The sequence below is a fragment of the Gracilinanus agilis genome, chromosome 2 (genome assembly GCF_016433145.1).
Source record: "Gracilinanus agilis isolate LMUSP501 chromosome 2, AgileGrace, whole genome shotgun sequence".
Classification (NCBI taxonomy): Eukaryota; Metazoa; Chordata; class Mammalia; order Didelphimorphia; family Didelphidae; genus Gracilinanus; species Gracilinanus agilis.
Genome location: NC_058131.1, coordinates 321,670,086 through 321,693,693, shown reverse-complemented (window position 1 = coordinate 321,693,693; position 23,608 = coordinate 321,670,086). Strand labels below are relative to the sequence as shown.

At 39.8% G+C, this 23,608-nt stretch overlaps 1 protein-coding gene across 1 annotated transcript in view; it reads left to right on the top strand.

Moving 5' to 3' along the window:
- Window positions 1–13,467, top strand: part of MRRF (mitochondrial ribosome recycling factor) — a 55,396-nt gene extending 41,929 nt beyond the window's left edge. Inside the window, exons 6-7 of the mRNA XM_044664255.1 lie at window positions 3,275–3,434; window positions 12,763–13,467. Coding sequence (XP_044520190.1) covers window positions 3,275–3,434; window positions 12,763–12,840 — 238 coding nt within the window. The 3' untranslated portion in view covers window positions 12,841–13,467. The remainder of the gene's footprint in view (window positions 1–3,274; window positions 3,435–12,762) is intronic.
- Window positions 13,468–23,608: the final 10,141 nt, after the last annotated feature.

Here is a 23,608-nt window from a genome sequence, read left to right as displayed (position 1 = left end):
TATATATATATATATATGTATATATATATATAAAAGAATTACCTGCAAAAGTCATTTACATCTATTCCAACCTTTTTTGCACTGTTCATTTTCTAGTTTATTGAACAACAAACGTTTCCACTCTAGAACCTCAGTAGTCACTCTCCTCTTGTCTAGGAGTCTAAAAAGCCTCTTAAAGACTTTTAAATTACAAATTGGATGTAAATGACTGTTTGACCAGACCTGATTGGGGATTTGTACCCCATTCTCATTCACAGTAAGCATTTTCTCATAACTTTTTCCTCCCCAGTTTTTTCCAATCTCAGTTGACAACCAAACACCAATAACAATGAATACTTAAGTAAAATTCTTTCAGAATGAATGAGATAGGAAACTTTGTAAGTAAGAGAAGGTGAGAGTAACTAAAGAATATACAGAGGAATTTTGACCAAGGGCAGGACTATTTCTTCTTTGTTCTTTTGTATCTGAGATGCCTTACATAAAGTCTTGCTTAATAAATACTTGTTGGATTAGATGGATGAGGCCCTCAAAATGCTGTGAGAAACAAATGTGTCCATAGTACTTAAGGGCACTAAACCCAGCAGTTTATAACAGTTACTTCTTCCATGGCAATAGAAATGCTCATACCCAAGGTCAGCTTGAAACAAAATTGTGAAATTAAGGAAATAAAGGAAAAGATTGTCTTCAGTCGCCCTACAACTCCATCCCCTCCCTCCCTCTGTGGGGTTCTGTGATTGATAAAGCCAGGCTTCATGGTTAATAATCAATCACGATTGTCAGCTTGGGGACCATCAACTTATCCAGTAGTCAGTTGTTTGCTACTTCTAGGAGCATTTACATTATCTCTAACTGTGGAATAATAGTGGTGTTAGTGATGGTGATAATAATATAATACCAGCATTATGGCACCTTACAGTATTTGAATAACATTCACAACCATTGTCTCATTGGAGTCTTGGTAGTCAGGACAGGTAGTATTTTTCCTAGAACGTAAATGACTTTCCTAAAGTCATATAACTCCTGAGTGGTAGAACCAAGTCTTACTTCAGTGCCCATGATTAGAAGTACAAGAGACTACCTACTGACATAGATTTTTTTCATAATGTTCTTTCTGGCATCACAATATGATTAAGTTGGTTTTGTTTTTTGTTTTTGTTTTTGTTTTTTTGGTGGATCAAATTCTTAAACTACTGACATGATAGATCCCACTTCAGCTTGAGGATTCTTATTTTTGACTTTGAAAGTATATTCTGCCTACAATCTTAAAGTATAGTCATTTAGGCACAACTTAGGTACCTAATTGTGTATGATTTATGTACAAGGCTCTTTTCCTTTCTCATGGGTAGGATATACTGTATCCTGTCACAGATTGCTTCTTGTGGTATACTATTTGCTCTTCAAAATGCCCTCTTTTCCATTTTCTCTTAAATTCCTTTAGATTTATAACAAGATTAAATGGATTGTTTTGAGGAAGGAGAGTAAGAGTATGGAAGCATAGTAGGAGGAACAAGTCAGATAAGGAGATAGCAGAACCCACATCATAGCTCACAGGGAATGTTAAAAATCACACATCCTAAATTCAGATAGTTTGCAGAGCATTATAGTGTGCAGTAAAGGGCTACTTAACAGAAAGAATCTGGGATCCTAGGAGTCAGGCAATCTGAAGTCTAATCTAGTCAGGAGTCCAGCTCTGCCAACTGACTGAGCTGAGTGATTTTTGGGAAAGTAGCTTAACCTTTCCGAGGCTCAGTTTCTTCCTCTGTAAAATGGGGCTAATAGGGTTTGTACTTACTCATCACAAAAGATGATTGTGAAGAAAGTAAAATAGAACCTCTGAATATAAATAAAGACTGCAATTGTTCTGGAGTGGTGATTTCACTGGTGTACAGAACTCCTAGTGGGAAAACTCCCTATACCAAAGCATATTAGCAACTCATCTCCAACTTTGAGTCTTAGAGAGATGCCCGAGACACTGTGAGTTAAGGGGACTTGCTCACCATGGCACAGCCATTATGTATCTTGGGAAGGGCTTAAACCTGACTCTAAGGTTGTTGTCTGTCCACTACTTCTCCACCCTCTCTAGTTCTGCTGAACTACTGTTATCTTATTCTAATTTGTATTATAGTTTATTGGTATAGATGTCTAGTCCTCTTTTAGCTCTTTAAGAGTAGGAACTGTACCCTTCCATCTATGTATCTTTGGCAACAGGCAAAAGATCGTATATATATATACATATATATGTATGTATGTATAGTAGTGTTTAATAAACATCTGTTGTATTGAATATAGTGCTTTACAGTTTATAAGGTGATTTATATTTCTTTTCTTATTTGATCTGCCAAATATTGCTGTGAGGTAGGGAATGCAAATATTCTTATCCCTGCTTTAAAGATAAATTACAGAATCATGGAGAGCTCAAAGTACTTTCTTATTTTATTTTATTTTTTAATTTAAAACCCTTACCTTCCATCTTAGAATCACTGCTGTGGTGGGGCAGCTGGGTGGCTCAGTAGATTGAGAGTCAGGCCTAGAGATGGGAGATCCTAGGTTCAAATCTGACCTCAGCTACTTCCTGGCTATATGATCCTGGGCAAGTCACTTAACCCCCATTGCCTAGCTCTTACCACTCTTCTGCCTTGGAGCCAATACACAGTATTAACTCCAAGATGGAAGGTAAGGGTTTAAAAGAAAAAAAAAGAATCACTGCTGTGTATAAGGCAGAAGAGTGGTAAGGGCTAGGCAGAGGTGGTTAAGTGACTTGCCCTGGGTCGCACAGCTAGGAAGTGTTTGAGGCCATACTTGAATCCAGGACTTCTTGTCTCTAGACCAGACTCAATTCACTGAGCCACCCAACTGCCCCCTCAAAGTACTTTCAAAGTTCACCTATACCCAGTGTAAAGGCAGGTTGGGGCTAAAAGAAACCTTTTAGAATGTTGCAAGCTGACTAAGTGACAGAATCATTGGTTGGAGGAAGCAAGGCTTCATGGGAGAAAGAATCCTGGAAGGAGGGGCTTTTGGTCAGAGAGAGGTGAAAGGAGGGAGTCAAGAATCTCTTCTTTCATATGACAAACAATCAGCCAGCCTCTGCTTGAAACTGAAGCTTAGTGATATTATGGGACTTCTCCAAAAACATACAACTTTCAAGACTTTAGATTAATTCCTGTGCCTCTTTACAGGAGCATAATCAAGCTTTTTGCTCTTATGTTTCTCTTTTCAGCAGTACCTAAAATACAATAACAAATTCTAGCTAATTTTTTTTTCCTTTATTGATCAGAGTTACAAGGGAACACAGAGAAATGCTGGTCAAGCTTGCAAAACAGAACACAAACAAGGCTAAGGATAACTTGAGAAAAGTGCGGACCAATGCAATGAATAAACTGAAGAAATCCAAGGATACAGTGGCTGAAGATACAATTAAACTAATAGAGAAGCAGGTAAATGCCATTTTTCGATCAGTACATAAATGTCTGGAAACAGTACATAACAGCTGCCATGCCATAAACTATGGAACTATGTTTTTTTGTTTTAAAATAATAATCTTTCTCTTCTATCCTAGAATCAATACTATCTATTGGTTTCAAGGCAGAAAAGTGATAAAGGCTAGGCAATGGGGGTTGAGTGATTTATCCAGATAATATAGCTAAGAAGTGTCTGAGGCCAACTTTGAACCCATGACCTCCCATCTTGAGGCGTCCCCTTTGGAACTGTGTTTTAATTGATAAAGAAAACTCTTGGATGAGAAAACTTCTTCAGTCTCTCTAATTTAGAACCTTAGAGAGTTGCCTCTTGCATAGCTCAAGGTCACATAGATAGCATTATGTCAGAGGCAGAAGTTGAACCCAGATCTTCCTGCCTCAGAGCCAGTTCTCTGTGTTGCTTTATTATCTATTGTATATCAGATATTAAAAATAAAAATATAGAAATGATGTTAAAATACTGCTGGAAGGAACTTTGGAACTCATAATGCTAGGACATAGAATATAGACCTAGAATGGACTTTTAAACTTAGAACAATTCACCATAGAATGGCTTAGAAGGGGCTTTATAGATGCTCTCTAGTCTGTCATAAACCCTACCTGTTTCTCCTAAGCTAGAAAGACTATTTCATCCAGCATTTAGCATTTTTGTACACCGTAAGTGCCTAATAAAAGTCTGCTATATGGCCTTATTATAGGTGTAGGCCCTATCTACCCATGGTTTCAGACTCTAAACCCGTTTCCTCATCTATAAGGTCTAAGAACTACACTGGATGATTTTCGAGGTCCTGTTTCTTAGTGCCGAGGGGTTCACTACCACCTCAGGGATGACTACCAGATAATTAATTTTTTGTCTAAGGCAATTCAGGAAGACAAATACTAAATCATGGAGGAATTTTGATTTCTTTTGATTGTGGGGAATACCCACAAGGGTGAAATCATGGGTCTTTTGAAGTATACCTTTGTTTATGGATTCGTTTCCTCTAATCGTCCTGTAAAACATAGAGCTGGGATTTTTGCTGATGAGACAGAGGCCATCAGTAATGCCCTCATAGGACTGCAATTCCTTCAGGCATGTTCCAGATCTTTGTGAGGTATTGCAAATCCTTTTTCAAATCTACTTTATGTATGCACAAGTTTTATTATGAGGTTAATATTAGTTCATTTAACAGCTTGAATTTCAGTAGCACCTTATAGTTTTGTTTTGTTTTTAAATGCACCTTCTTCACAGTAGCAGAGAGGTAGGCAGTACCAGGATTATTGTGTCTATTTTACCACTGAGCAAATTTTGACCAAGAGAGGCAGTTTGATTTTTTTAAAGACCCACAGTAAACCAGTGGCATAATTGGGGATTTTAACTCCTGTCTTTTCATTTTAGCCTATTATTCTTTCCACTACCCTGTGTGGCCTTTCCAGATATTTTCTTCTGTTGTATTTTTCTTCCACCACAGTGAAGGGATTGCCTTTACTTCTCTAGAAGAAGGGGTTAACTTTCTATTCTTCAGTTTATAAGAAAGAAGAAATCCAGTTCTGGACTTCTGTCCCTATAGATTTAATTTCCTCTCCTCCCTCCTTTCTTCCTACTCTTCCCCCAGCCCGTTGGTCTTGCAAGGCTGTGCTAAGTGAAGATGGAGGTCCTCCCTTCTCTGGCTCTGACATCTGCCGGCCTTCTGTTTTACCTTCAATCTGTCCTGCTGCTGAAACAGGCCTGCTAAACATGAAAGCACTTGGCAGCTACGGGTGGCATCTTCGGCCAAGAACCTTTCACTACAAACTTTTCAGAGAAGTGAGCCACTCAGAAATAAACTAACCGTGTTGCCAGTGGGGACAGAGAAGGAATTGAGCACTGGCTGCTTTGCAGCAGGGGAGGAGGAAAGCCATAGAGTCAAAGTGCCAGGAACTGCCCCAGGGGCCTGCTCCTTTCCCTGACTCCCACTCATGCTTGAGGAAGGTAGCCTTGTAAGGCAGACCTGCTTTTGGAGGGGACTTCTACCTGTCCATTTCCCTCTTTCCTTGAAGCTCAGCCACGTGCCCGGGCCTGGAGTCCCAGCACAACCTGTACCATGGTGGAAAGAAGACTTGATTTCCCCAAACTACTGACTGATTGTGTGAAATGGGGATGTCACTTCTTCCCTGGACCTCAAATTCCTCACCCATAAAATGTGGGGATTAGACTAGATGATCTCTGTGGTTCCTGTCAGCCCTTTTTACAGAGCAGAATTTCAGAGGTCAAAGGGCCCTCAGTGGCTTTGTGGTCCCTCCACCCCCCCCCCCAATCCCCCCCACCACAAAAAGAGGTTTGTCTCCCACATTTTTTATTCTGAGCTTTCCTCCAGTTCTATCCTTGTCTGCTGCAAGCAGCCGTCCAGACCAGCGGATCAGAAGATATAGCACTGTAGACCAGTGCCATCACTCGTGTAGCACAGCAGGCACCTACTCTGCAGTCAGGGAAGGACCCTTAGGTTCTCCTCTCAGCTTAGCTACCACCTGACTATGTGATTCTGGTCAAGTCACTTTCTTCTTCTGTTTCACTTTCCCCATCTATAAAACAGGGATAGTAATCCCTGTCTTGACTGTCTTGTAAGGGTGTTATGAGGATAAGATGAGATAGTATTTGTGAAGATGCTTTAAAAAGTACAAAGCACTATAGTTTTGCATTCATTTTATAACCAAAGATTAAGCTTAATCTGTATTTTTCCTAGCCCTTAAAGCAATGTTCTGTACATTTTTTGTTGTTGTTCAGTCCTTTTAGTCACATTGGGTTTTTCCTAACCCCATTTGGGGTTTTCTTGGCAAAGATACTAGAGTGGTTTGCCATTTCCTTCTCTAGCTCATTTTACAGCTGAGGAAACTGAGGCACACAGTGTGAAGTGACTTGCCCAGGGTCATCCAGACAGTAAGTATCTGAGATCAAATTTGAATTCAGGTCTTCCTGACTCCAGGCCCAACATTCTATCCACTGGGCTACTTAGTTGACCAGTTTTGTACATAGCTTATGTTTAATACATATTCGTTAAATTGGGTGAGGATAGTGATTGGTTCTATGATAGAGAACATTCTGAATGAGGAAGGTGCTTCTGTCTCTGTAGTTTATAGACTTAGAGAATGGAATAGAGCAGCAGTGGGGGACTAAACCCATTCTGCTGCCAACTTTAGTATGACCCTTTAGCAAAGAATGGCTTTTACACTTTAGGGCAGGCTCTAGATTTTCTGAATTTCAGAGTCCTGGCCTCAAGCATTGGGAAGTTATGTGACTTGCCCAAGGTCATACCATGAGTAAGAGTCACAGTTGGAATTTGAACTCAGGTCTTCCTGGCTTCAAGGCCATCCCTCTATACATGATATCATGCTCTTCCTAGTTGTTGAAAATTAAATTGTAGAGTATATGCCAGACCTGCAGCTGTAGGAGGAGTCGGGAATTTAAGTCATTTCAACAGACGTGTAAAAGTACCTATTATGTTCAAATTACTGTGAGGTGCTGAAGTTGATTTTGGTACAGAAATAATGATGATGTGGTGGTCCCTAACATTTTGATGTGATAGAAAACATACATTATAAGAACATAAGAGATATAAAGTACTCTTTGAAGTTGAAAGATAGGAAAGATCAATTGTGGTTATTATATACTGTGGCAGCTGACTGACACAGTGGCTAGAATGCAGGGCCTGGAGTCAGGAAGACTCATCTTTCTGAGTTCAAATCCAGCCTCAGACACTCACTAGCTGTATGACCTTGGACAAGTAACTTAACTCTGCCCCAGTTTTCTCATCCATGAAATGAGCTGGAAAAGGAAAACAGCAAACCACTCCAGTGCCTTTGCTAAGAAAACTCCAAATGGGGTCACAGAAAGCTGGACATGACTGAAAACCACTGAACAACAATAAGCATTTATGTAATGCTTTAAAGTTTGTAAAGCACTTTACAAATGTTATTTAATTTTATCCTCACAACAACCCTGGAAGGTAGGTACCATTATTATTCACCTTTTACAGATGAGGGAAGTGAGGTTGAGGGAAGTTAAGTGACTTGCTTAGAGTCACACAGATAATTAAGTATCAGAGACAGAATTTTAACTCAGGGCTTCATGAGTTCCAGGTCCAGCACACTAACCACTGGTGAGGGTCAGTAGGATAGGAAAAACATCTTAGAAGAGGCAACTTCTAAGCTGGACTTTGAAGTACAAGATGGCATTCTTATTCATATTATGGAACCCAATCCAGATGCCATCTTCCTCAGAAACCTTAATTAAACTCCTCTCTGGGTAACAACTTTCATCCTCAGACCTCAGAGAGCACGTTGTTTATGTCTGTTGACATATTTGTCATGTCACAGTATGCATTGTGTGGATAGAGGCAACACGAGGGAGGAGAAAGGAGGCTGGAGACCTGGGTTCAAATTGTTTCCCATACTTTAGAGCTTTATGGTTGTGGGCACATCTTTTTATTGCAATTTCTACAGCTGTAAAATGGGAATAATAATATTGAACATTAGCCATGCCAGGGGGATGAGGAAAGCACTCTATAAACCTTAAACTGGCATAGATGCATGTGCTGCCCCATGCTCCTCCCTGATAGCAAGCTCCTCAGTGCCAGAGCCTTCCCTGGGCTCAGTGTATCCCCACCCCCTGGAGCCATCCCAGCGCCCTTCACACACCACAGCAGCAGGCAACAAAATGGACTTGAATTGAATGGTATAATTTTTATTAAAAAGACATATTGGAGAAGCAGAACAGGAGAACAGGAGCAGAATTGCCTGTAGGCTTCTGCCCTTGGAGTCTGGCACACAGCTGGCATTGGGGAATACAGATGGCACCAAGGCTAGTGAGTGCCTGAGACTGGAGGTGGCACTGATAGATTGAGGAAGCTTCCTTGACCCCTGTCTGCTGCTTGGCTGCCTTCTGGGTTCTTTCCTGCTTCCAGACTCCTGCATACTTTCATCCTGTTTTTTAAAACCTTACCTTCTGTCTTAGGATCAATACTAGGTATTGGTTCCAAGGCAGAAGAGTGGTAATGGTTAGGCAATGGGGGTTAAGTGACTTGCCCCGAGGCACACAGCTGGGAAGTATCTGAATTCAAATTTGAACCCAGGACCTCCTGTCTCTAGGCCTTGCTCTCAATCTACTGAATTACCCACCTGCCCCTTCTGCATACTTTATGAAGGGCTCTTCCCCCATTTCAGAATGTGGGCAATACTAAGGTGCTGAGAAGCATCCTCTAGTGTTACTAGAAGGTTTAACAAGAAAATATATCCAACAATATAATTAAATATTAAGCACTTTCTAAATACAGAACACAGTTCTGGGTCTTGGGAAAGACAAGATAGAGTTTCTGCTTTCATTAGAGCTTATAGTCTAAAAGGGGAATATGGCACATAAATAAGTGGATACACATTAGCTAGGGAAGCAGTACTCTATAGTAAAAACAGTGTTGGCTTTGGAATCTGGGTTTAAGTCTAGGCTCAACTACTTCTTACCTGGATGATATGGGCACATCCTTTATTCTTTGGGCCTCAGGTTCATTATCTGTAAACACAGAGGATTAGATTAGATGATGCCTAATGCCCCTTCCAGCTTTAGATCTGTCAACTTATAAGTGACTTTCCTCAAAGACATGAAAGTAGTATTTGAGTTAGCTCTAAAGGGTGAGGCAGAATCTGACAGGGGCTAGCCAAGGAGTGACCCACTCTGCCTTTCAGCCACAGGACAGCAAGAGCCAAGGCCTTGGATTGGGAAATATAAGGTAGGCCAGCCTGCCTGGAACATAGAGTGGTGGAGGGAAGATGAGGCTTGGGAGATAGGGCAGCACCAGACTTAGGCAGGGGATTGCATTGACTTTTTCAGGTTGCCTCCAGGTATAAAGCCTGGAATCTTTTAAGGCACTGTCTTCCAGGGCTACAGAGGTGATTCTGGAGTCCTTGAAGACCAGTCCAGTGAACCAAAGTGCAGCCTCTTCCATGAAGAATTTTCCATTCACTGTGACTCTCCTTTGAGAACCTGCCTGGCTATGTTTGGAAATATTCATCACCTGATTGGTTATAGGGTGGCCAATCGTTTATTCATGGCAACCTTTAAAGACTGTCTATCAGGTGGTTGGAAGGCTTGCATCTACAGCAGTTGATGAAATCATAGATCCTTACAGTAATTATTATTGTTGTTATATAATAATGCTACTTAGAAATTCAAGGTTAGCAATTCAACTTGGTAGACAAAAGTTGAGGACTGCAGATTTCTTTTGTATGCTTGGTTTGCCACACTGAACTATTTCAATACAACTAAGAAGTGTTCCTCAGTTCATAAGGAAAGAAGGTTTGAAATTGGCACTTTCACCAACAGCTTCAGGTCCTCCCAACCTTGAATATCTTGCTCATTTTCAGCTTCAGAATTTTGTCCAGGAGTCCACACATACATAACTTTGGAATCAGAGTCTTTATAATTGGAATCTTTGAGAACATCTAATTCAGCTACCTTATTTTGTAGAAAAGGAAATTGAAGTCTTGAAAATTGAAATTACTTGCCTAAGGTCACACAGTAAGTAGCAGAGCAAGGGCTTGAGACTGGGTTCTTGGAGCTATTCTTTTTACTGTTCTACTATGCTAAGTCCTAGAATTAACTTACTTTGATATAGAACTTGCACAGCCACCCTCTAAGTTAGGCACTACAGGCATTATTAGCCTCATTTTATAGATGAGAAAACTGAAGCTCCAAGAACATTAGTTACAAGCCTATAGTCATTCAGGTAAGAAGCATGAGAGGAATAATTTCAGTCCAAGTCTTTCTGATTGCAAGTCTAGCAATCCACTCACTGTACTAGTCTGCCTTCCCCCAGCCTGTCCCAGGGAGAGGGCTCATCTCTTTGCTACTTGGAAATGTTGGCTTTTGGAGTTTCTTGGGCCCCAGGGAATGAATCTACTATATAAGGTACTTCCTTTTAGGGAATATTAGGCTAAAGGCATGCTGGCACCAGGTCTCTTAAGATCCAAATCTGTCATCTTCAGTGTCTGACTAAATTTTGGGAGAACTACTAGTATGGACATACTCCAACTAATGTCATTGGTTCCTTGAAATCAAGATGTTGGATGGACTAGCAATATGGCCCAATAAGAAATATGTTCTTGGGTGGCCAGAAATTATAGTATAAAATTTTAAATTAAAAAGTGAAGGAATTCTATAAGGCCAAGCAGAATCAATCAATAAGCATTTATTAAGAATTAAATAGTAAGCTCTACACTAATCATAGGGTACACAAAGAAAAACAAAAAGAATCCATTCCCTCAAGGAGCTCATGTCTAATGTGGAAGATGATGTGCAAATAAATATGCACATGGAAGAGACATTCAAAATAGAAGGAAGGTAATCTTTGAAGGGAAGGCCCAATAGTTTCTAGATTCACTTAATAAATGTTTGTTGAGTTGGAATAGAGGAATTTCTAACCCTATAGAATTTTCTCACCTTCTTCCTTTTATTTCTTTTCTTGGAAAAACCCCTTATCTTCATTTCCCTTCTTCACCCTTTTCATCCTTTCCCTCATATTTCTCCTCCTTTCCTCTGTGTACGTAATTTATTTGATCATTCAACAAATAGCTATTAAGTACTTGTTTTCTTCAGAATCCTGTTCTAGGGGTTGGGAGAGAAAGGATATTTAGGAGATGCTACTCTTCCTTAAACAGTGTGTAGGATAAGGTACTGTTAGTGTGCAATTTTTTGTGGTAAGTGCAAAGATCCAGGGGAAGTTCAAGGTTATTTTTTTTTTTACTTCTCAAGATCATTATCTCTATGGAGGGAATAACAGGGCATCTGGTGGGTGGAGAGGGTACAGAAAATGTAACAATCCAGTTTGCTTGGTTTATAGGCTAGGTGGAGGGGAATAATATGTAACAAGCCTGGAAAGCTCTAAATTGGTACCAGATTATGTAGGGCCTTTGAATGTCAGGCAAAGGATTTTGAAATTTACTTACTAGGGAACATCTAAATGCCTCAGCAGATTGAGAGCCAGGCCTAGAGACAGGAGGTCCTAGGTTCAGATCTAGCCTCAGACACTTTCTAACGTGTGACTCTTGGCAAGGCATTTAATTTAATCTCAATTGCCTAGCCCTTACTGCTCTTCTGCCTTAGAACCTATACACAGTATTGATTCTAAAACTGAAGGTAAGGGTTTAAAAAAAAAAAAAGAAAAAGAAATTTACTTTCTAGGAATAGAGAACCACTAAAGATTTTTGAACAAAAGAATGACCTCACTAGATCTGTGCATAAAGTTGATTACACTGGCAATAGTATGAAGTCTGAAGACCTGTTAGGAGGTTTTGCAATAGTATTGACAGATGATAATAGAATAGAGCAACAGTTCGCAGCTTTTGTTTCTATGGGTTGTATTATTTGATATTTACCATAATATAAATTAAAATGTTTTAGAGTTATATGAAAATAGTTTTGATCTCACAGACTCCCTAAAAAGATTTCCAGGAGGGGGCAGCTGGGTAGCTCAGTGGATTGAGAGTCAGGCCTAGAGATGGGAGGTCCTAGGTTCAAATCTGGCCTCAGACACTTCCCAGCTGTGTGACCCTGGGCAAGTCACTTGACCCCCATTGCCCACCCTTGCCACTCTTCCACCCAAGAGTCAATACACAGAAGTTAAGGGTTAAAAAAAAAAAAGATTTCCAGGACCCCTAGGAGTCACCAGATCACACTTTGAGAACCATTGTCTCTACCTGGTAGAATCTTCTCTTTCTCTCATCTCTTTAGGGGAAAGTGGAGTGGGTGGTGGATAGTGATATCTCCCCTGGACTTTCCTAGCATCTATGTTCTTTTTTTTAAATTCAGTTTTATTTTATTTTCAGTTCCTAATTGTCACCCTTTGCCTTCTCCCTCCCAACCTATTGAGAAGGCAAGAAAAGCAGAACTCCTTACCAATATGTACTGCATTAGCCTTGTTCAAAAAGTGAAAGAAAAAGAAAAGAGAAAAAAATGTACTTCACTCTGCACTCTTAGTCCATCAGCTTTCTATCTGGAATTGGATAGCATGTTTTGTCATGAATCTGTGGTCATTGCGTGGATCAGAATTACTAAGTCTTTCAAAGTTGATTATCCTTACAATATCCACAGCAGTCATTTCTTAAATGACCGGACTTGAGGCTCTCCACCAATCAGAGGGCATGGGCTAAGGGAGAAATAGGAATAGAAGAGATCTTCTAATGGGGTTGGATTTTCATATACTTGTATCATTGTCATGTGGACTGGGGAACATTACAGGGGCATTAGAGTTCCAGAATCTCTTATTCTGTCTCACTACAGATTGGACAAATGGCAGATGACACTGTAGCTGAGATGGACAAGCATTTGGCATTGAAGACCAAGGAACTCCTGGGATAAGAAGGAAATTTCTCAAAGGCCAGCTGTGGGAAGTCTGCAGAAACAACGGTGCCCTAGCTTGCAATTCAGGGCCAGAACCTCGGAGATTTGGCAGTTGATTGCATTCTTCTCTCTTGAGTATCTTGTGCTACTTTTAGGAGGTGTCCTTTTTGGATGTCTTCAAGTCACACGGTTATCTCCTGTCACCATAGCATCAGTCTGTGTGTAGGACTGTACCATTATAACTCTTAGCCGACCTTGATGTGGGCTGTTTTCATGCTGGGCCTATCAGCAGGGATAGCCTTCACTAAGTAAATACCTATGATTATAAAATCTACTCCTGCGAGACTCAGTTACCTAAATTCAGTGTTCCTGAGGGAACAGGAATATTAGTAAATTATGACGTCTCTGTCTTCTATTAAGTGTCCCCTCAAGGAATATTTACTATGAGCTTATTTTGCTTCTTTTGAATGAGAGAGTGGATAATCACTTCTGAGGTTGAAATCCATGTTAGGTGTTGCGGAACTTTTCCTATAATTCATTTTCTGAAGGCAGGCCTCAATTTTAAATGTCCCTGATATTTTGCTTCCAGCAGGTTTTCATTGATGAATGAGGTCTAAATAAAATGGAATGAATAGAAACAACCAATAAGGATAAAGTCTTTCATTTCCTTCTCTTCTCACCCACTAGCATTTGCCTTGAACTACTCATGTTCCAGTAATTGAAAACAAAAACAATTGGAGTGGCCCACCTTTAGAAATTCATTTGAGTTAGAAACATGGAAAAAGAAGATTTTAGAGCTGGAAGAGACTTTAGAAATAATATACACAGAAACACTTCTTGAGACAGGTTAAATGAATTGTCCAGCTTACTGAATCTATGTTTGCCAAAGGATAAAATTGACTGGGAGAAAGCAAGAGGCTCATGCTTGGAACAGAAATGTTCAAACTCAGAATCACAGAGTGCTAGAACTGAATAGATCCTTAGTATGTACAACATTGGAATTGAAAAGGAACAGAACACAGTGTTAGAACAAAGAACATAGAATGTTAGGTTTGTGAAAGACATTAGAATGGGTTGAATTTTAGGAGAAAACAGAATCTTAGAACCAAAAGGCCCCTTAGAGCTCATCAAGCCCAGCTTCTGGGAACCAAGGCTCAGAGGGGTTGGGTGCCTTGCTAGAAATTGTCCAAGGCAGGATTTAAACTCGGGTCACATCATGCTTTTAGTTCAGCCCTACTAGTCTTAGGGCAAGTATAATTTCTTCCCACAGTCCACATGATGGATGCTTTCTGTTCATTATCACAACTAAATAAGGCATGTTTCTCCCCAAAGGATCGGGTGTTTTAATGGCTTACAAAATCATATGACTCTGTACTATTGTTTTATGGTAGCCAAAAAGGCTCATGAAATCTTAGACCACATTAAGAAAAGTACAGTGTGAAAGTGAGAAAGTGACAGCCTGCTGTGCTTTGCCTTGACCACTCCACCTTGTGTACTAATATAACCTACCTAGTTCTGGGCCACCATATTTCAGAAAGGAGAGTGTCTAGAGGAAGCTGATTGGCATTGTCAAAGGGTTTAGCATATGCATATTAGTTGAAGGGTTGGTGAGGTATTTGTCTTGGAGAAGATCGAAGGATGGTGGTGAGAATAAAATAGTTTAGTTGTCTTCAAGTTTCCAAAGTGGTATCAGGTGGAAGACAGATTAAATTGGTTTTGATTGTTAGAAGGATGGGGTAAAAGTTGCAGAGAGGCAAATTTAGGCTTAGTGCAAACTTTGAAACAGTTAGAGCCCTCACATGGGCTGCCTTGGGTGGTAGTGGGTCTCATTAGAGCTTCTCAGGCAAATGCTAGATGAGCACTTATGAAGTGATGTTACAGAGGTGATTCCTAGTCAGGAATAGGTTGGATTCTTCAGTCTCTGAGGTCCCTTCCAACCTTGAGATTCTGCAATAACTGCCTCTAATTAGTGACTGAAACAGCCCTCCAACAACAAATAGACTTCCCCCAAATGTAGGATTTTTTTTTTTAATAAACAGAGGAAATGATAAATTATGTAGTAACTCCACTCCAAAGGCATTTGGTTCTTAACAGCCGAGCCCTCTGTAGTCTTTAAATAAACAAAAACTTATTTTGTGAACAGACAGGAAAAAAATGAAAGATTTTCTATACTCGGGTTCCACATGTCAACAATTTCTCCCCTGTGTGTATTTTGGCCAGAGCCCTATATCATGATAAATGAATAAAGGAAAACCTCGAGCCCAAGGCAGTCCAGACAGCTCAGCAAATGGCTTTCAGCTGATTACTCTATTTTAGTTGACATTTATCAAATAGTTTCTTGGTCCCTCTCTATGTCTGTGCTGCAGGGGCAGCAGAGACTGGAAGGCTTTACCTGCCCAAATATGCTAAAAAGTTCTGGAGCAAGTGATTTTATGCTTTTATTAAGAGAGAAAAACTAGGTCAGGTTGAAGAACTAGTACACTGTAAAGAACCCTAAAGGGGTGGGGAGGGATGTCAAAATATCCAGATCCAAGCCCCAGCTCCCTTTAATTAGAAGTGTATCTTTGAGTAAATCACTTCCCCCTCTGGACTAGAAAGTTGTGCCCAGTTGTCTATATGTTAACACTCTCCATTCTAAGCTCTCTAACTTCCTGTATTTTTTGTTCTGTCTTCTTAAGGACCTCTCCAGCTCTACTAGCCTTCATTCTAAGGTCTTTCCCTGCTCTTATATTCTTTGTTCTAAGATCCTATATTTTAAGATTTTTTTTCCTCAACCCTAACAATCTAACACTCTAAGACAAATTAAGAGTTTAGAGACTGGGTGTATGGAATTCAGAGAGGGTATTAAAACAAAACAGATGCAGTAACTGGGAGGGAGGGAGAAAGTGAGCCAAAAAAGACAGTTTGTCCTGAATGGGCATTAGGAATTGAGTGGGTGTGCTGAAAAGTGATAGCTGAAAAAAATACAATCACCAATCAGGAAGGTTCTGCTGAGGGTACAGGAATCTCTGAGTACCTGGTTGAAGAGGGAGTGGTCCTCTAGGCCTAGGTGGTAGCTCACAGCAGTGGTAGCATAGGTTATTGTTAAGAGAATCAAATCCATAAACCTATCAAGACAAAGATTTGGTGGAGGCTACAAAGATTAGATAAGGGCAATAAATGAGCAGGAGGTGTTGATCCTGCCAAAAGAATTATGGGGAAGGAAAGGCTTTGACAAATATATGAAGAGAAATTCTAAGAAGTAACCTTTTACTAAGGAAGGGGACAAAATTAGTGGTTATTTAATTTTTTGCTGTCTGTCATTAAGAGGATAAATAATGACAAGGAAGAAGGACTAAAAGTAAGGAAGACCTTAGCTTCGAATTCAAAGTCTGGTAAGAGACAGTGTTGTAGTGGAAAGTTCATTAGATTTAGAATCAAAACTTGGACATCAAATCTTGGCTCTGACATTCACTAGTTGTTTGATCTTGAGCAAGTCAGTTAACCTTTCTGCAACTCAGTTTTCTCATTTGTAAAATAAGGGCATTGATCTCCTGACAGAAACATGATAGACTAGAGTGCAGATTGAGACACACATTTTTTGAACATGACCAATGTGTAGATTTTCCTTGCTTGACTTATTGTTATTATTGTTTTTTTTTTTTTAAAGTTAGAACTAAGGGGATAAAAAGAGTTGAGTGGCTGGTAATGGCAAAATAGAAACAAACAAACAAAAAAAAAACCCAAGAAGAACATCAGTGAAGCACTTAATAGAATGCACAGAAGAGAACAGAAGTGAGTTTAGAAGGAAACAGATGAACAAAAGCTTTGGAACTAACATGTTGAATTATTATTTGCTAGAAACTGAAACTTGTACAAAATATTCACATTTTTATGTTCAATTCTCTTTTCCCATTTTTTGTATTTGGAAATATTCATTGATGTTGATTAAGTTTAGAATAACAAATATGTGTGTGTATTTTTATTTAAAATGAGTGGGCTGGACCAGAGAAGGTTAGCCTGGAAATTTTATTAATAACTGCTATTCAAGATGGCAGCAGAATGAAATGATAAGAATTCATTTAACAGCACTGTCCTCACAATTCTCTGTGAGGTAGGTAGGACAGGTATTATTGTTTCCATTTTGCAGATTAGGAAATTGAAATCAGATCAGAGAAATGATTTGTATATAATCATATTGTATTTTCAGAAGAACTCCTGATTTTTTGGGTAGCTATTAATGCTTTAATTGGTTATACTATTTAACATAAAATGTAATATATTATGCAATAATACATAATATTTTTATTTATTTATTTATTTATTTGTTTGGGGTGTTTTTCCATGGTTGCATAATTCATGTTCCTTCTCTCCCCTCATCCCTCCCCCTCCCAGAGCCAATGAGCAATTCAACTAGGTTTCACATGAATAATACATAATATTAACATCATAATACTATAATAATGATATAATTACTGTTTTGTTTTTTCTAACGTCCACTTGGATTTTGTCTATTTTGTCCCATTTCTTTCCCCTGGCTATTTTATCTGTTTGATTTTGCTGCTCTGCATTCCATACACCCCCATAGCTAAACCTAGGTCTTCTGATTCCAAATCTATTGTTCTTTCTACTATACCCTGGTACTTTTCACTATACCTTCTTCTCAACTCTATTAATTACTAACCCAAATTGCAATGAAAAACCTGTTAGTTATGACCCAGATCAGTTGCTAGCTAGTAGATGTGGTTGCTGACATGATTATTTCTCTCCAGTTGACTTCTTTTACCTGGTACCAATATTAGCTCTAATCTGTGTTTGGTTTTAATATATGTTATGATCCTTTCCTCCTATATTCTAACATCTATCCTCTTATACTTTCTTACTTTACTAACATTTTATATTTGGTGGGACTCATAGATAATCCATGTGTCTCACCTATTAGAAGTAGAAACTCGGCTCCTATAAACAGTATTTGGATTTCATTTCCTATTGTAGCCAGGTACTAAAGGGTACTACTTGGACCTAAGCAAATCAGCACCATGGCCAGCAGTCACCTAGGTGCTGATGGCATCATATTAATAAGGCTAAAGTCCTGGGTTCAATCCCTTGAATTGGTGAATTAATGTTGCTACTCTGCAAGCTATATATAGAGAAAAATAACAACAAAAACAACAACATTGTACCAGGAGTAAGGAGACCTGTATCTTTATATTCTTATCAGGAACCAGCTGTGTGCCCTTGGATGAATCTTTGAACTTTTCTGGGCCTCAGTTCCCTCAATTGTAAAATGAGAGGCTTAGAACTAATAACCTCTTAGGACTTTTACAGTTCTAACATGCTATTGTTTAAAGTACTTTTCAGCTTAAACATTTTATGTTCTAACGTTCCTTCCAGATAGAACGTTCTTTGTTCTAAGATTCCAGGTTCCCAGATGAATAGATTCTGCACAGGTAAGGACCTTAGAAAAGAACCCAGCTGCCTCATTTTATGGAGGAAGATGACTTGTTCGAGGTCACACGAGTAGTTATTGGCAGGATGAGGATTTAAATCCAGGTCCTCTGTCTCTAAACCCACAGTTCTTTCCATTGCACCATGCTGCTTTTTTGTTCTAAAATCCCTTTCAAATCTGAGCTTGTATATTTTATATTTAATGTTCCTTTAAGCTCCAGCAATCTTTTATTTTCTAATCTGTTTTGTTCTAAGGTGCCTTCCAGCTGTACAAGCCATGTTCTGTGTTATAATATGCTATGTTTGAAGGCTCTAACATTTTGGGGTCCTATGTAATACCCAAAGCACATTTAAAACTGAAATTTGAGTTGTTTCTGTGGCACAAGATGATTCAGAGACCACCCCCACTCCTCCCCCACCCCAAGACTAGCCTGCTGGGAACACAATGTTCTATGGAAACAGCAGGAAGAAAAACCCTTAGGACTCTGGCAAGCTCTTGACATGGTTAAAAAACCAACATTGCTCTTCAAAATAGATGTGATTGGGCCCCTTGTGATCCAAAAGAGACACTAAGATTGCTTTGTGCAGGGATGAGCCATTCGCCTGATTGTGCGCTTCCCAGATTTGTATAAAACAGAATACGGATGGTGTGTCAGAGTTTACCGCTCACAGACATTTTCTGTGGCAAGCTCTGCAAAATGTATCAGTCCAATCTCTGCCTCCTATATTCAGTGTTGATTAGACACTATTTCTGCCTGGATTTTCAGAAAGCTCAAGTGCTTTTTTAATCACTACCGAGGCTCATTACTGCTCTGCAGTGACTCTCATGTCCTCCAGTTCTCCTTTCAGATTAGATTCTATAGTCAGATGAATATTGGATGATTTCATTACATACAAATGCAATCAACAGTTTTGCATAAATTTCTTCCCTTTTCTTGAGTTTCAATTGACCCCAGCACCCATGGTGGCAGGCGCAATACACATGTAAATGAGATGGATTTGCAGCAAAGACAGGAGCCTATAGAGATGGGTACAAACACAAACTAAACTAGTGAGGATGATAAATGTTAGAGCTGAAAAGGATATTAGAACATAGTCCATAGAATGCTGAAACTAGAAGGGGTCTTAAAATACAATGTTAGAACATAGAGCAAAGAATATTGAATCTAGATGGGGCCTTAGAAAATGTTACAAAATAAACCATAGAGTGTTAGGGTTAGAGGGGACTTTAGCACATAAAATATTAGAACATAGAATTTAAAGAGGTAGAAGGGACTTCAGAGAAGCCCTTCTAGAGTATTGCTGAAAAGTGGTCATCCACCTTCTTCTTGAATACCTATAGTTATATCAAGTTAACATATAAGATATAATCTTCAAACTTTGAAACTCATTCCATGCTGGCCCAAAGTATCAAACTCAGGGAGACCATCCTAGAGACAAATTTCCTCTGCTACTCATTCTCAGAAATGTTCTGTTTTAAGGATAAGGATCAGGGGCGGGCTGGTAGATGTTTAACAATTAGCTCTTTGAAAACACATGTATGTTTACTCTAAATTATCAACATTTTCTCTACCACATTCTTAAGTCCATACAGTCCACAAAACAATAAACCAAGCTCTATTTGTAGCATTTGCCAATTTCCAAGGTGTAGATGCATACACTGAAAATTTAACACCAGCTCAAGATCTGACGAAAACTAGCTCCAGCACACCCCTGAGGATAATCAGAGGATTGTATATCTGTAGCTAGAAGGAACCTCATAGGCCATCTATCCCATCTAGCCCATCCAGCCCATCCAGCTCAAATCCCTCTTTTTACAGATGATGAAACTAAAGTCATTGGTGGATAACTGAATTGCCCAAGGTCATGTGGAGATTAAGCATCAGAGGTAGAATTGAGTTAAGGTTTTCTGACTCCAGAAGTCAGTGATCTTTTCCACTTTGCCAGGGAGCCCTTGAGCTATGTCCTGGTGTCTCAGGCTTCTCACATGATTTTTCCTTTGGACTGATTGGCCCAACTTGAAAGTACTTTGCTTGAGTGGCTGGGTGGCTTAGTAGATAGAGAGCCAAGCCTGGAGATGGGAGATCCTGGGTTCAAATGTGACCTCAGACACTTCCTAGCAGTGTAACCCTGGGCAAGACACTTAACCCCAGTTGCCTAACCCTTACTGCTCTTCTGCTTTGGAACTGATACTTAACTGTGAAGCACTGAGACTTAAGACAGAGCAGCTCCAAGCCCCAGCCATTGAGATGGCTTGTTCCAATGAGTGGTAGCTTGGCTACCTTGCCTTGTCTTGTGCTCAGGCAAACAGATGCTTACAAGCTTTCTGAGGATGCTAATGAGCATGCACCTGCATATGGGTACAGCCACAGCAGCCTGGCAGAGGATGTCTGTTTCCTAGTTATCTCTCAAAGGCACTATAACAGAATGCTACTAGATAAGGATCCAGGACACCTGGGTTTAAATTTGGCCTCTGCACTTACTCATGGCATGATCTGAAGCAGGTCACTTCATTTCTCTGAGCCTCAGTTTCCCTTTCTGTAATATAGGAATAATGACCCCTTACCCTGCCTCCTTCACAGAGTGGTTATGGGTATCAAATTGGGTAATGTCTGCAAAGTATTTATAAATGGTAAAGCTTACACACAGACACTTGTGAATTATTCCCATTACAACCAGTTTATCTTCAACGTAAAGTTAAGACAACTGGCAATCTTAGTTATGAGGCCATTAGTCATAGTTACATACTATAGTGAAAAGATCTTTGAACTGGCAAGAGAGCCAAGTTCCAGTCTTTTCTTTGTCAACAAGTCTTTGTATGTTCTTGGAAAAGTCATTTCCCATCTCTGGGCCTCAGTTTCCAGCTTTGTAAAATTAGGAAGTTAGAACAGATCAGACCAGATGACCTTCAAGGTTCCTTCTTGACTGAATATCTTCCATTTTAATATTCTTTTTATTCTGATGACCTTTTGAGTTCTAACATTCCATGCTCAAAGTTTCCTTCCATATCAACCATTCTAGGTTCTATATTCTAATGTTGTATTGTTCTAAAATCTCTTCTAGCTCTTAAGAAATACCCTATGATTATGCAGTATGGCTACTACCATATTCTAAATTCTCTTTCTCTCAATTTTCCTCCCTCCTTCCCATTCAGTGACTTTCTTTTCCTCACTCTCCCTTTTTATGTCTCTGCCTCCCTCCTCTTCTTTCTTTCCCTGTTCCCCTCTCTCTCTCTCTCTCTCTCTCTCTCTCTCTCTCTCTGCCTCCTTTGTTTTCCTGCTTAACTGCCTGTCTCTCTAGTACCGTCTGTTGTATCTGTAGCTGAGAGCTGACCTCCCCCCTCTACAGGTTTGAGTGGCCTTTTAGGAAGAAGGGAATGGGGGTGGGTAAGGCTCTGAACTTCCAGGAGCCCCGCGGCAGTGACCTCCCCCCTGGCCATCCATCTTCCAGTAATGTGAGTTTCCCTTCTTCCCTTGGGATGGTGCTGGGGGAGGGGAAAGACTTCTAGAAGGCCATCACTCTTTCTCTCTTCATGAACCCATTTTATTACTGTTCCCAGAGCTCGACTGGGATATATCAGCACTGAGGTCACCAGAGAGGATTTTCATGGGGGAGGGGGGGAGTGGGGAAAAGAACAACTTTCCACATAGAGGATCTTTTCTGTGGTGCCTGAGGCAAAGACACATTTATTTCTTTATGCCCCCTGCCCCCCAGTCTTGTTCTTTGGTCCTGCCCTTACTCTCTGTGTGACCTGAAACCACTCCATTCCTTTTGCCCAGAGCCCCCTGTCCTGGGGACCTCTGGGCATGGGTGTGAGCTGTGGTATCACAGAATATCAGAATGAGATGAGGTCTTAGAGACCATCTAGAGCTGTGCTGGATTTGGAATCAGAGGACCATGGTTTAAACCTGGCTCTGCTAAATATCACTGAGAGAATCTTAAGCAACTCGGTTCACCTTCTTGGACCTCGGTTTCCCCATCTATAAAATGAAGAGGTTGGACTGGGTAATCTATAAGGTTTTTGGTCTCTCAGATGTCACAACTTTTTCTCAAGTAAGAAAAGTGACCAGCCCAAGGCCCCACGGTGACAGAGCTAGTCTTTTGTCTCCTAGTACAGTGCTCTCTCCCACCATACCACTCGGTGCTTCTCAGCCCAAGTCTAATTCCTTGCCCAACCCCAACTTCAGAGAATTCACACAGCTTTTATACTCTGATAAGGAAACAAGCATTTATTTATTTTTTAGAATATGTTTCCATGTTTCTGTGATCCGTTTTCTCTTCCTCCCTCTTTCTCCCCCTACTCCCAGAGCCAACAAGCAATTCCACTGGGTTGTACAAATGTTGTCACTTGATACCTATTTCCATATTATTCATTTTTGCTATAGAACAATTTTTTAAAGCCTAAATCCCAAATCACATACCCATATATACATGTGATAAGTGACGTCATGTGTTTTGCTTTTGCATTTCTACTCCCATAGTTCTTTCTCTCAATGTGGATAACATTCTTTCCCATAAGTTCTTCAGGAGTGTCCTCACTTGTTGCATTGCTACTAGTAGCCAAGTCCATTACATTGTTTTGTTCCACAAAGTTTTACTTTCTGTGTACAATGTTCTCCTGGTTCTGCTCATTTTACTCTGCATCATGAGGTTCTTCCAATTCATATGGAAAGCCTCCAGATCATCAATCCATATAGCACAATAGTATTCCATCACCATCAGATACCACAATTTGTTCAGCCAAATCAAGGGACGTCCCCTCATTTTCCAATTTTTTGCCACCACAAAGAGCGAGGCTATAAATATTTTTGTACAAGTCTTTTTACTTATTATCTCTTTGGGGTACAAACCCAGCAGTGGTATGTCTGGATCAAAGGGCAGGCATTCTTTTAAAGCCCTTTGTGCATAATTCCAAATTGCCTTCCAGAATGGCTGGATCAATTCACAATTTCACCAGCAATACATTAGTGTCCCAATTTTGCCACATCCCCTCCAATGTTTTATTACTTAATTTTATTATTATTTTTTTAATTTAATTTTCCCTTACTGTCATATTGCCCGATCTGCTAGGTGTGAGGTGGTACCTCAGCATTGTTTTGATTTGCATTTCTCTAATTATGAGAGATTTAGGACACTTTTTCATGTGCTTATTGATAGTTTTGATTTCTTTATCTGAAAACTGCCTATTCATATCCCTTGACCATTTGTCAACTGGAGAATGGTGAAAAAAACATTTATTAAGTGCTAGTGCCAATGGCAAAAATTTGGAAAATGAGGGAATGTCCTTCAATTGGGGAATGGCTGAACAAATTGTGGTATCTGTTGGTGATGAAATACTATTGTGCTCAAAGGAATAATG